The sequence below is a fragment of the Oncorhynchus kisutch genome, linkage group LG27, assembly GCF_002021735.2.
Source record: "Oncorhynchus kisutch isolate 150728-3 linkage group LG27, Okis_V2, whole genome shotgun sequence".
Lineage (NCBI taxonomy): Eukaryota > Metazoa > Chordata > Actinopteri > Salmoniformes > Salmonidae > Oncorhynchus > Oncorhynchus kisutch.
In genome coordinates this window covers 32,707,941-32,722,066 of record NC_034200.2, presented here as the reverse complement: position 1 = coordinate 32,722,066, position 14,126 = coordinate 32,707,941, and the positions used below count along the sequence as shown (strand labels likewise).

The window sequence follows — 14,126 nt, the reverse complement described above, 5'->3', positions numbered from 1 at the left end:
ACCCAGAACAGGGAACCACCGTGCAGTCTAATCTCAAATACACACTAAGCATAGGTGTCAATAAGAGTATAGCAGTTAGGGAGAAATAAACGTAGGCAACTTTGACTCAAATACAACAGCTCCAAAGCGCCGTATATTATTCCATTGGTTGAAACGTGGCGCTTGCTTGCTTCACCGAAGTAGTGGATTAGATTATTTCATTGGCCAAATACTGATTCATTAACTGTACTAAAATATGTATACAGTGTTGGGAAACCAACAAGGCAAAAAAGGTTTTTACGATACAAACTCTTTCCGAGGCTCCCAATCTCAACCTTAGAAGTATTAATTTACATGTAGCTGTACACAACTGATCCTCCTCTTACTCCCATACACGTCACTCCACAGGGGAGGCCATTGGAACTCTGGCGTTTTTTTAAATGTTTTTTTTTAACCAACGTTTATTTTTAAGACTCCACTCGCTCCCCGGAGTGAGATTAGGTCCCTTTCTCGTCTCATGTGACATCACCGAGCGAGAGGCTAACAGGATTTGGCTGCCCCTTCCTCAGACGGTTTAGGCTCTGTTTTTAGAAAAAGGGAGAACTTTTTGTTTTTGTTGTGAGAGGAAGAACAAAGCAGAACTTAAAAACATACGTGGGCGGGCATCTGAAGCAGATGCAATGGAGACGAGGTTGATGGAAATTGATGATGTGATGGTAAGGAACATAGATTTGTGTAGCCAGTAGCCACTGTAGCAATTGTAAAACATCCATGTTTGGATTACGGTACAGTGTTTGCTGAATGAAACAAGGGCTGAATGCAACATGGGGTGTAAATAGGCGTAGCATGTTGTGGGCTCATTGTGCCTTGTCTATGAATGGAGCAGTAGGCAAAGCTCAGTTCAAGTGCCTTAAGCATTTAATGGTTTCATTATGTCGGGGAGCTTACTTTTATTTTCGGCTACAATTTGAAATAAATATTATACACAAGTTCTAGCAATGGGGTCATCCCGAGTGGAATGGAATGAAATTGTCAATTGTATGCCCATTCTATTTTCCCTAAAGTTTTTGAATAGAGAAGTGTGACATAAGCCAGTATTTGTATTAAGTTATAATTTAAAGTATTGTTTAGAGATATTTGTAGGCCTGACAGGCTTTGGTGTTTACCTGCTGTTACCTGCTATTTGTAGGCCTGACAGGCTTTGGTGTTTACCTGCTGTTACCTGCTATTTGTACGCTTGACAAGCTTTGTTGTTTACCTGCTGTTACCTGCTATTTGTACGCCTGACATGCTTTGGTGTTTTTACCTGCTGTTACCTGCTATTTGTACGCCTGGCAGGCTTTGGTGTTTACCTGCTCGACATTTCTTCCTGTTGCGCCTCAAATGGTGCTACAGGCTGACACAATTAAATGTGTCCCACTGTATACAAACTACAACTTTTTTAATAAAAACTTTATAAAGCATTAACCTCTACAGGATGGATGGGTCCCCCACAGGACGGTTGAGCTAACGTAGCCTTATGCGATTAGCATGAGGTTGTAAGTAACAAGAACATTTCCCAGGACATAGACATATCTGATATTGGCAGAAAGCTTCAATTCTTGTTAATTTAACTGCACTGTCCAATTTACAGTAGATATTACAGTGGAAGAATACTATGCTGCTGTTTGAGGAGAGTGCACAGTTTTGAACTTAAAGTTATTAATAAACCATTTGGGCAGTCTTGATATAACATTTTGAACAGAAATATGATGATTCATTGGATGAGTCTAAAACTTTGCACATACACTGCCATCTAGTGGACAAAATCTAAATTGCGCCTGTGCAGGAATATACATTATGGCCTTTCTCTTGCATTTCAAAGATGGTACAAAAACAAATACAAAAAATATTTTATTTTCTTTGCATTATTTTTTACCAGATCTAATGTGTTATATACTCCTACATTCATTTCACATTTCCACAAATTTCAAATAGTTTCCTTTCAAATGGTATCAAGAATATGCATATCCTTGCTTCAGGTCCTGAGCTACAGGCAGTTAGATTTGGGTATGTCATTTTAGGAGAAAATTGAAAAAAAAGGGCAGATCCTTTTAATGTATTCCGGAATTCTTTATCGATGCTTCAATCATTTGTTAGCAACGTCTTGCTAACTAGCCTGCATAAAGGATGATCATGATACAAAGGGTCCTTATCTGGTGCTTTGCCAAATGTGGTATAACCTTTTGTCCTCCAGATCCTTTTATATAGCAATCTCCATGACATTCACTTAGGCCCGACTCCATTTAGTCGACTGGTTAATGAGATTTCTTTAGTCGAGCTGTAGTCAAAAACAAATATATATATATATAAATAATATGAATATTTCATTCATTCAGATCTAGGATGTGTTACTTTTAGTGTTCACTAAAAGTAACACATCCTAGATCTGAATGAATGAAATATTCTCATTAAATACTTTTTTCTTTACATAGTTGAATGTGCTGACAACAAAATCACACACATTGTCAATGGAAATCAAATTGATCAACCCATGGAGGTCTGGATTTGGAGTCACACTCAAAATTAAAGTGGAAAACCACACTACAGGCTGATCCAACTTTGATGTAATGTCCTTAAAACAAGTCAAAATTAGGTTCAGTAGTGTGCGTGGCCTCCACGTGCCTGTATGACCTCCCTACAACGCCTGTGCATGCTCCTGATGAGGTGGCGGATGGTCTCCTGAGGGATCTCCTCCCAGACCTGGACTAAAGCATCCGCCAACTCCTGGACAGTCTGTGGTGCAACGTGGCGTTGGTGGATGGAGCGAGACATGATGTCCCAGATGTGCTCAATTGGATTCAGGTCTGGGGAACGGGCGGGCCAGTCCATAGCATCAATGCCTTCCTCTTGCAGGATCTGCTGACACACTCCAGCCACATGAGGTCTAGCATTGTCTTGCATTAGGAGGAACCCAGGGCCAACCGCACCAGCATATGGTCTCACAAGGGGTCGGAGGATCTCATCTCGGTACCTAATGGCAGTCAGGCTACCTCTGGCGAGCACATGGAGGGCTGTGCGGCCACCCCACACCATGACTGAACCACCGCCAAACCGGTCATGCTGGAGGATGTTGCAGGCAGCAGAACGTTCTCCACGGCGTCTCCAGACTCTGTCACGTCTGTCACGTGCTCAGTGTGAACCTGCTTTCATCTGTGAAGAGCACAGGGCGTCAGTGGCGAATTTGCCAATCTTGGTGTTCTCTGGCAAATGCCAAACATCCTGCACAGTGTTGGGCTGTAAGCACAACCCCCACCTGTGGACGTCGGGCCCTCATACCACCCTAATGTTTCTGACCGTTTGAACAGACACATGCACATTTGTGGCCTGCTGGAGGTCATTTTGCAGGGCTCTGGCAGTGCTTCTCCCGCTCCTCCTTGCACAAAGGCGGAGGTAGCGGTCCTGCTGCTGGGTTGTTGCCCTCCTACGGCCTCCTCCACGTCTCCTGATGTACTGGCCTGTCTCCTGGTAGCGCCTCCATGCTCTGGACACTACGCTGACAGACACAGCAAACCTCCTTGCCACAGCTCGCATTGATGTGCCATCCTGGATGAGCTGCACTACCTGAGCCACTTGTGTGGGTTGTAGACTCCGTCTCATGCTACCACTAGAGTGAAAGCACCGCCAGCATTCAAAAGTGACCAAAACATCAGCCAGGAAGCATAGGAACTGAGAAGTGGTCTGTGGTCACCACCTGCAGAACCACTCCTTTATTGGGGGTGTCTTGCTAATTGCCTATAATTTCCACCTGTTGTCTATACCATTTGCACAACATCATGTGACATTTTTCAATCAGTGTTGCTTCCTAAGTGGACAGTTTGATTTCACAGAAGTGTGATTGACTTGGAGTTACATTGTGTTGTTAAAGTGTTCCCTTTATTTTTTTGAGCAGTGTGTACCAGTCAAAAGTTTTTCATTTTTTTTTCTACATTGTAGAATAATAAAGACATCAACTATGAAGTAACACATGGAATCTTGTAGTAACCAAAAGAGTTTTAAACAAATCAAAATCTTATTTTTGAGATTCTTCAAAGTAGCCACCGTTTGCCTTGATGACAGCTTTTCACACTTGAGTCTCTCAAGCAACTTCATGAGGTAGTCACCTGGAATGCATTTAACCCACTGTTCCTGGGCCATCATTGAAAATAAGAATTTGTTCTTAACTGACTTGCCTAGTTAAATAAAGGTAAAAAGAAATTGCCCTATTTGATGAAAGACCAGCAAGGCTAAAACGATCATCAAAGACAACAACCACCCGAGCCACTGCCTTTTCACACCGCTACCATCCAGAAGGCGAGGTCAGTACAGGTGCATCAAAGCTGGGACCGAGAGCCTGAAAAACAGCTTTTATCTCAAGGCCATCGGACTGCTAAACAGCAATCACTAACTCAGAGAGGCTGCTGCCTACATGGAGACCCAATCACTGGCTAATTTAATAAATGGATCACTAGTCACTTTAAACAATGTCACTTCAAACAATGCTACTTAATAATGTTTACATATCTTACATTACTCATACCATATGTATAGACGGTATAAAATACAATCTATTGCACCTTGCCTATGCTGCTCGGCCATCGCTCATCCATATATTTATATGTACATATAACATCATTCACCCTTTTAGATTTGTGTGTATTAGGTAGTTGTTGGGGAATTGTTAGATATTACTGCACAAGCATTTCGCTGCACTCGCATTAACATCTTCTAACCATGTGTATGTGACCAATAAAATTGGATTTGATTTTGATTTGACCAAGTCCATATTAGGGCAAGAAGAACTCAAATAAGCAAAGAGAAATGACAGGTCATTACTTTAAGACATGAAGATCAGTCAATCTAGAAAAAGTTCAGTCAAGTGTAGTTGCAAAAACCATCAAGTGCTATGATGAAACTGGCTCTCACGAGGACTGCCACAGGAAAGGAAGACCCAGAGTTACTTCTGCTGCAGAGGATAAGTTCATCAGAGTTAACTGCACCTCAGATTTTAGCCCAAATAAATGCTTTACAGAGTTTAAGTAATAGACCCATCTCGACATCAACTGTTCAGAGGAAATTGTGTGAATCAGGCCGTCATGGTTGAATTGTTGTGAAGAAACCACTCCTAATGGACACCAATAATACGATGAGACATTCTTGGGCCAAGAAACACGAGCAGTTGACATTCGACTGGTGGAAATCTGTCCTTTGGTCTGAGGAGTCCAAAGTTTAGATTTTTGGTTCCAACCACCGTGTCTTTGTGAGACCCAGAGTAGGTGAATGGATGATCTCCGCATGTGTGGTTCCCACCGTGAAGCATCGAGGAGGAGATGTGGGGGCGTTTTGCTGGTGACACTGTCAGTCATTTATTTAGAATTAAAGGCGCACTTAACCAGCATGGCTACCACATCATTCTGCAGCGATACGCCATCCCATCTGGTTTGTGCTTTGTGGGACAAACATATGTTTTTCAACAGGACAATGACCCGACACACCTCAAGGCTGTGTAAGGGCTATTTGACCAAAAAGGAGAGCGATGGGGTGCTGCATCAGATGACATGGCCTCCACAATCACTCGACCTCAACCCAATTGAGATGTTTGGGATGAGTTGGAGTGCAGAGTGAAGGAAAAGCAGCCAACAAGTGCTCAGGAAATGTGGGAACTCCTTCACGACTGTTGGAAAAGCATTCCAGGTGAAGCTAGTTGAGAGAATGCCAAGAGTGTGCAAAGCTGTCATCAAGGCAAAGGGTGGTTACTTTGAAAAATAAACTAATCAAAATATATTTTAGAACACCTTTTTGGTTACTACATGATTTCATATGTGTTATTTCATAGTTTTAATGTCTTCACTATTATTCTACAATATAGTAAAAATAAAGAAAAACCCTTGAATGAGTAGGTGTGTCCAAACTTTTGACTGATACTGTATATGTGTACAAGACACCTGTCAGATTTTCACGTCTGAGTGGGCTAATCCAGTGTGGAGGCCGTAGGGATGGATGGCAGGCACAGTCCATCACTCTAAGAAGTTCTTCTCAACTTGTATATGGTTATATTACATAAGAACAATGGTGCAACACTAATAATAAAAATAGTATTTTATAACAAATGCACTTTCTCCCGCATAGGATCGGAGTCGCTGGTTTTAGAACCGTCGACAATCAGTGCGCCTTTTCCTAGACCATGTTATGTGCATAATAGCAAAGTTAACCAGAATATTGGTGTTGAGAACAATGTATTGGAGGCAGCAGCAGAATGAGATTAGAAAACAGCTCTTGCCTTAATGTCTAAGAAAGGTGAGGAGAGAGGAAACCCCAACTTAATTGTCTATAATCAATAGCCTAACTGTTAAAAATGCCTGTCTTTGTAAGTCATCCATGTATAGTGGGTAGAACAAGTTTTTGATACACTGCCGATTTTGCAGGTTTTCCTACTTACAAAGCATGTAGAGGTCTGTAATTTGTATCATAGGTACACTTCAACTGTGAGAGACGGAATCTAAAACAAAAATCCAGAAAATCACATTATGATTTTTAAGTAATTAATTTGCATTTTATTGCATGACATAAGTGGTGTGTATATCTAAAGATACAGTCCATGTAAAAAAAATTGGAGGCCTCTTCCACGTTAGTGTTGTGATGCAAAAATTGTAGCTAAATGCTTGGCGCATAGAATTATAAAGGTATTGTCAGATATTATTCATGCTAGTCAGACAAGTTTTTTTACATGGACGATACATTGGAGATAATATGACAAGTACTGGAAACAATAGAATACTATGAAATATTGGGGAAACCAGGCCTGGTTTTCATACAGTGGGGCAAAAAAGTACTTAGTCAGCCACCAATTGTGCAAGTTCTCCCACTTAAAAAGATGAGAGGCCTGTAATTTTCATCATAGGTACACTTCAACTATGACAGACAAAATGATGAATTTATTTGCAAATTATGGTGGAAAATAACAAAAGTGTATCTCAATACTTTGGTATATACCCTTTGTTGGCAATGACAGGGGTCAAACGTTATCTGTAAGTCTTCACAAGGTTTTCACACACTGTTGCTGGTATTTTGGCCCATTCCTCCATGCAGATCTCCTCTGGTTCTCTCTAGTAAATTAGGAAGAATGTCTCACCCCATGTTCAAGAATGGCCTTTTCCCTTCATTCAAATGACAGCTGCTCACTTTTTTTGCAATTTCAGATTAATCCACCTGAAAAGACAAATAATACAACAAAACAAATAATACAACCAATATTGTGGTTAAACTCAAATATACTAATTGATTTATTTTTATGGATTTTTCGATACTAAAAAAAAAAAAGATATACTGTTTGTAAATGATATCATAAATAGGACTGGTGGAGTTGTCACACATGCAGCTAACACAGACATATGGAAATGTCTGCTCTACCCAAAATTACAACTAATTGCAGCATTACCACAAAAGTAAGGAACTTGTCTGTCGGCCCTGCATTAAAGAGCAAAAATGGTTAAAGAAAATTGTGAAAAATAAAAATGTATATACCAATTTCATTTAAGGATAAGAAAATTGACAGCTGTGCCATATAGATTGCAAAATAGTTGGGAAGAGATTTTCGATGTACCAATTCCACGGCACATGGTTTATGAATTTACACGCAAAATGACGCCGGATTCAAAACTTTACATTTTTCAATTTAAATTATTATACAAAATTCTTGCAACCAATAGAATGATATAGGGCATACAATCTTCTCAGCTCTGCAGATTTTGCTGCGAGTTCATTTATTTTGGTACTGTCCATATGTAGCTCGTTTTTGGACACAGGTCCAGGTATGGTTGAAGAATTGCAACATTTACCTAGAACTAATGCTGCCGATAGCAATACTGGGTGATGTGAAAAGTCAGTCAATTGATCAATATAATTATTTGAGGAAAAATGTTTACTTTTAATTTACAATCTGCATCATAGCACAGTTGAAAAATATGGCAAATAGAAATCCAAAATGGATGGTGTTAAGAGATAGATGGGAGGGGTCGAATGGAGCTGAAGGGTGGGACTTATAACACATCTAAAACATACGGGGTCTGTAAAATGTGTATAGGATCAGCAATGTTCAAACTGGATGGACATCAGAAATAGAGGAAAGACTAAAAACAAAATATAACTATTGTAAAATAGTCTGTAAAACGTGTATAAGATGTATAAACTGAAGGTAGAAGCCTAAGTGTTATTGTTTATTAGTTTACTCCAATTGGGGGAAGAGTGGTAGGGTTTGTGGGGAATAATAAAGGTGTATATTCTAAAAAGTGTGTGTGTATATATAACTCCAAGTCAATCACACTTCTGTGGTGACCACAGACTACTTCTCAGTTCCTATGCTTCCTGGCTGTTTTGGTCACTTTTGAATGCTGGTGGTGCTTTCACTCTAGTGGTAGCATGAGATGGAGTCTACAACCCACACAAGTGGCTCAGGTAGTGCAGCTCATCCAGGATGGCACATCAATGCGAGCTGTGGCAAGAAGGTTTGCTGTGTCTGTCAGCGTAGTGTCCAGAGCATGGAGGCGCTACCAGGAGACAGGCCAGTACATCAGGAGATGTGGAGGAGGCCGTAGGAGGGCAACAACGCAGCAGCAGGACCGCTACCTCCGCCTTTGTGCAAGGAGGAGCACTGTCAGAGCCCTGCAAAATGACCTCCAGCAGGCCACAAATGTGCATGTGTCTGTTCAAACGGTCAGAAACAGACTCCATTAGGGTGGTATGAGGGCCCGACGTCCACAGGGGGGTTGTGCTTACAGCCCAACATCGTGCAGGACGTTTGGCATTTGCCAGAGAACACCAAGATTGACAAATTCGCCACTGATGCCCTGTGCTCGTCACAGATGAAAGCAGGTTCACACTGAGCACATGTGACAGATGTGACAGAGTCTGGAGACGCCGTGGAGAACGTTCTGCTGCCTGCAACATCCTCCAGCATGACCGGTTTGGCGGTGGGTCAGTCGTGGTGTGGGGTGGCATTTCTTTGGGGGGCCGCACAGCCCTCCATGTGCTCGCCAGAGGTAGCCTGACTGCCATTAGGTACTGAGATGAGATCCTCCGACCCCTTGTGAGACCATATGCTGGTGCGGTTGGCCCTGGGTTCCTCCTAATGCAAGACAATGCTAGACCTCATGTGGCTGGAGTGTGTCAGCAGTTCCTGCAAGAGGAAGGCATTGATGCTATGGACTGGCCCGCCCGTTCCCCAGACCTGAATCCAATTGAGCACATCTGGGACATCATGTCTCGCTCCATCCACCAACGCCACGTTGCACCACAGACTGACCAGGAGTTGGCGGATGCTTTAGTCCAGGTCTGGGAGGAGATCCCTCAGGAGACCATCCGCCACCTCATCAGGAGCATGCCCAGGCGTTGTAGGGAGGTCATACAGGCACGTGGAGGCCACACACACTACTGAGCCTCATTTTGACTTGTTTTAAGGACATTACATCAAAGTTGGACCAGCCTGTAGTGTGGTTTTCCACTTTAATTTTGAGTGTGACTCCAAATCCAGACCTCCATGGGTTGATAAATTTGATTTCCAGTGATAATTTTTGCGTGATTTTTGTTATCAGCACATTCAACAATGTACAGAAAAAAGTATTTAATGAGAATATTTCATTCATTCAGATCTAGGATGTGTTATTTTAAGTGTTCCCTTTATTTTTTGAGCAGTGTATATATATGTGTGTGTGTGTGTGTGTGTATAATTTCTATATTATATTTATTTATTTTACCCCAAAAATATATTTATTTACCCCAAAAATATGGTGAGTTGGAAATGATGCAGACAATTACATTGATGGAAGCAACAATCTATCCTCAATATTAAAGCTGATCCCTGGAAAAAAAAATATTTTAAAGATTCACATTCGGCTGTTTTTAATCTTTACTTTGTTAGAACGGCCTTTCTAGTAATATTTATTTAGTGTTTACACTGTTCAAAATTGTCCAATTTATTTATAAAAAAAAAATATATATATATATTTTTTTATATATTATTACCGCTCCTTTTTCTTGATCTCTTTCATATTGTTACTACTACTAATAATAATAATAATAATAATAAGTGATGTCATTATCATTAGTAGTGTTAGTATAGCAGCCTTGTATAACCACCATCCAGCTGTAGACCTAAGAGCGCATCATGTTTAGTCTTAATACCGTAACTTACGTAGGCCTATATTTCATTACTTATATAGGCTACTGTATCAATCATATAAGTCATTCATGATCTGAAATGCAGTCAAGCATTTTAGTTTTAAAAGAAAGTGACTCTTAAATAATTAGCTTAAACAATAAATAAACCGTTCCATTTCGGAAATTGCATTAACGAATGAATGCGACTGTTTTTAGTCTTTGCAGTTATAAAGGCTTTAAAAAGACATTACCACAAAAGACATTACCACTGGTATGCGTATAATTCATTTAGTGTTTACATTGTTCCAAACGGTCAGAATGTTTTTATTGTAATCTAACAGCACCTGTTAGGCACACACAATATGCACTCAGTGCTTGCTCCTTTTATTTTTCTTCATATCCAGTATTTTCCACAACTAGTCAAATGTATTCCACAAATCTGACTTCCCCTTTACCTCATGAGCAACCAGTAAACAAATTTCCAAATATCTTCATAGATCTTCACTGTAAAGGGTTTAAACACTGTTTCCCATGCTTGTTCAATAAACCATAAACAATTGATGAACATGCACCTGTGGAACAGTCGTTAAGACACTTACAGCTTACAGACGGTAGGCAATTAAGGTCACAGTTCTGATAACTTAGGACACTAAAGAGGCCTTTCAGTGGACTCTGAAAAACACCAATAGAAAGATGCCCAGGGTCCCTGCTCATCTGCGTGAATGTGCCTTATGAGCACTGCAGATGTGGCCAGGGCAATAAATTGCAATGTCTGTACTGTGAGACAGCTGATCGTCCTCACAGTGGCAGACCACGTGTAGAACACCTGCACAGGATCGGTACATCTGAACTTAACATCCGCGGGACAGGTACAGGATGGCAACAACAACTGCCTGAGCTACACCAGGAATGCACAATCCCTCCATCAGTGCTCAGACTGTCTGCAATAGGCTGAGAGAGGCTAGACTGAGGGCTTGTATGTCTGTTGTAAGGCAGGTCCTCACCAGACATCACCGGCAACAATGTCGCCTATGGGCACAAACCCACTGTCGCTGGACCAAACAGGATTGGCAGAAAGTACTCTTCATTGACGAGTCGCAGTTTTGTCTCATTAGGGGAGATGGTCAGATTCGCGTTCATCATCGAAGGAATGAGCGTTACACCGAGGCATGTGCTCTGGAGTGGGATCGATTTGGAGGCGGAGGGTCCATCATGGTCTGGGGCGGTGTGTCACAACCTCATCGGACTGAGCTTGTTGTCATTGCAGGCAATCTCAACGCTGTGCGTTACAGGGAAGACATCCTCCTCCCTCATGTGGTACCCTTCCTGCAGGCTCATCCTGACATGACCCTCCAGCATATGACAATGCCACCAGCCATACTGCTCGTTCTGTGCGTGATTTCCTGCAAGACAGGAATGTCAGTGTTCTGCCATGGCCAGTGAAGAGCCCGGATCTCAATCCCATTGAGCACGTCTGGGACCTGTTGGATTGGAGTGTGAGGGCTAGGGCCATTCCCTCCAGAAATGTCTGGGAACTTGCAGGTGCCTTGGTGGAAGAGTGGGGTAATATCTCACAGCAAGAACTGTCAAATCTGGTGCAGTCCATGAGGAGGAGATGCACTGCAGTACTTAATGCAGCTGGTGGCCACACCAGATACTGACTGTTCCTTTTGATTTGGACCCCCCCCCCCCCCCCTTTGTTCAGGGACACATTATTCCATTTCTGTTATTCACATGTCTGTGGAACTTGTTTAGTTTGTCTGTTGTTGAATCTTGTTATGATCACACAAATATTTAAGTATATTTAATGTTCACTATTAATGTTAAATATTTAATGTTAAGTTTGCTGAAAATAAACGCAGTTAACAGTGAGAGGATGTTTCTTTTTTTGCGGAGTTTAATTGATTTGATTAAAACGCATATCATATGTGTACATATGGAAAAATACACGTTGTAACATTTCAACCAATCAATTGGTCGAAAGAACAGATTACTCTTGGTCTACCAAGATTTTGTTTTTAGTTGGACAGCCCTACATTTCCTTACATAACCCCAATCTATTTTCTCTGTTGTCCTCCAGGGCGACTCCAGGGGCCAGCTGGTGTCGGAGCGGCTGGGCCTGGGCCACAACCTGGACCTGTCGGACACCATGGTGCAGCAGAAGCTGGATGAGATCAAGGAGCAAATCCGCCGCGAGATCCGCAAAGAGCTGAAAATCAAGGAGGGTGCAGAGAACCTGCGCAAGGTCACCACGGACAAGAAGAGCCTGGCCTATGTGGACAACATGCTGAAGAAGTCCAACAAGAAGGTGGAGGAGCTCCACCAGGAGCTCCAGGAGCTCAACGCCCACATTGTGGTCAAGGACCCCGATGACCTGCTGGGTATGGCTATTTTTCATGGGGCGTGGGAGTAACCAGGCTTGCCAAACTCTTTAAACTTTCAAATCAAATCAAATCAAATTTTATTTGTCACATACACATGGTTAGCAGATGTTAATGCGAGTGTAGCGAAATGCTTGTGCTTCTAGTTCCGACAATGCAGTAATAACCAACAAGTAATCTAACTAACAATTCCCAAAAAAACTACTGTCTTATACACAGTGTAAGGGGATAAAGGATATGTACATAAGGATATATGAATGAGTGATGGTACAGAGCAGCATAGGCAAGATACAGTAGATGGTATCGAGTACAGTATATACATATGAGATGAGTATGTAAACAAAGTGGCATAGTTAAAGTGGCTAGTGATGCATGTATTACATAAGGATGCAGTAGATGATATAGAGTACAGTATATACGTATACATATGAGATGAATAATGTAGGGTATGTAAACATTATATTAGGTAGCATTGTTTAAAGTGGCTAGTGATATATTTTACATTTCCCATCAATTCCCATTATTAAAGTGGCTGGAGTTGAGTCAGTGTGTTGGCAGCAGCCACTCAATGTTAGTGGTGGTCTGATGAAACAGTCTGATGGCCTTGAGATATAAGCTGTTTTTCAGTCTCTTGGTCCCAGCTTTGATGCACCTGTACTGACCTCGCCTTCTGGATGATAGCGGGGTGAACAGGCAGTGGCTCGGGTGGTTGTTGTCCTTGATGATCTTTATGGCCTTCCTGTAACATCGGGTGGTGTAGGTGTCCTGGAGGGCAGGTAGTTTGCCCCCGGTGATGCGTTGTGCAGACCTCACTACCCTCTGGAGAGCCTTACGGTTGTGGGCGGAGCAGTTGCCGTACCAGGCGGTGATACAGCCCGCCAGGATGCTCTCGATTGTGCATCTGTAGAAGTTTGTGTGCTTTTGGTGACGAGCCGAATTTCTTCAGCCTCCTGAGGTTGAAGAGGCGCTGCTGCGCCTTCTTCACGATGTTGTCTGTGTGAGTGGACCAATTCAGTTTGTCTGTGATGTGTATGCTGAGGAACTTAAAACTTACTACCCTCTCCACTACTGTTCCATCGATGTGGATAGGGGGGTGCTCCCTCTGCTGTTTCCTGAAGTCCACAATCATCTCCTTAGTTTTGTTGACGTTGAGTGTGAGGTTATTTTCCTGACACCACACTCCGAGGGCCCTCACCTCCTCCCTGTAGGCCGTCTCGTCGTTGTTGGTAATCAAGCCTACCACTGTTGTGTCGTCCGCAAACTTGATGATTGAGTTGGAGGCGTGCGTGGCCACGCAGTCGTGGGTGAACAGGGAGTACAGGAGAGGGCTCAGAACGCACCCTTGTGGGGCCCCAGTGTTGAGGATCAGCGGGGTGGAGATGTTGTTGCCTACCCTCACCACCTGGGGGCGGCCCGTCAGGAAGTCCAGTACCCAGTTGCACAGGGCGGGGTTGAGACCCAGGGTCTCGAGCTTGATGACGAGCTTGGAGGGTACTATGGTGTTGAATGCCGAGCTGTAGTCGATGAACAGCATTCTCACATAGTTTCCACAGGTTTTTCAGAAATCCCTAGTTGGAGGATTCACTTGCTGCT

The 14,126-nt window shown here is 42.5% G+C and overlaps 1 protein-coding gene across 1 annotated transcript in view; it reads left to right on the top strand.

Moving 5' to 3' along the window:
- Positions 1-14,126, top strand: part of LOC109871794 (serine/threonine-protein kinase N2) — a 44,523-nt gene that overhangs the window by 3,212 nt on the left and 27,185 nt on the right. The window contains exon 2 of the mRNA XM_020462799.2: positions 12,233-12,533. Within this exon, the coding sequence (XP_020318388.2) occupies positions 12,233-12,533 (301 nt within the window). The remainder of the gene's footprint in view (positions 1-12,232; positions 12,534-14,126) is intronic.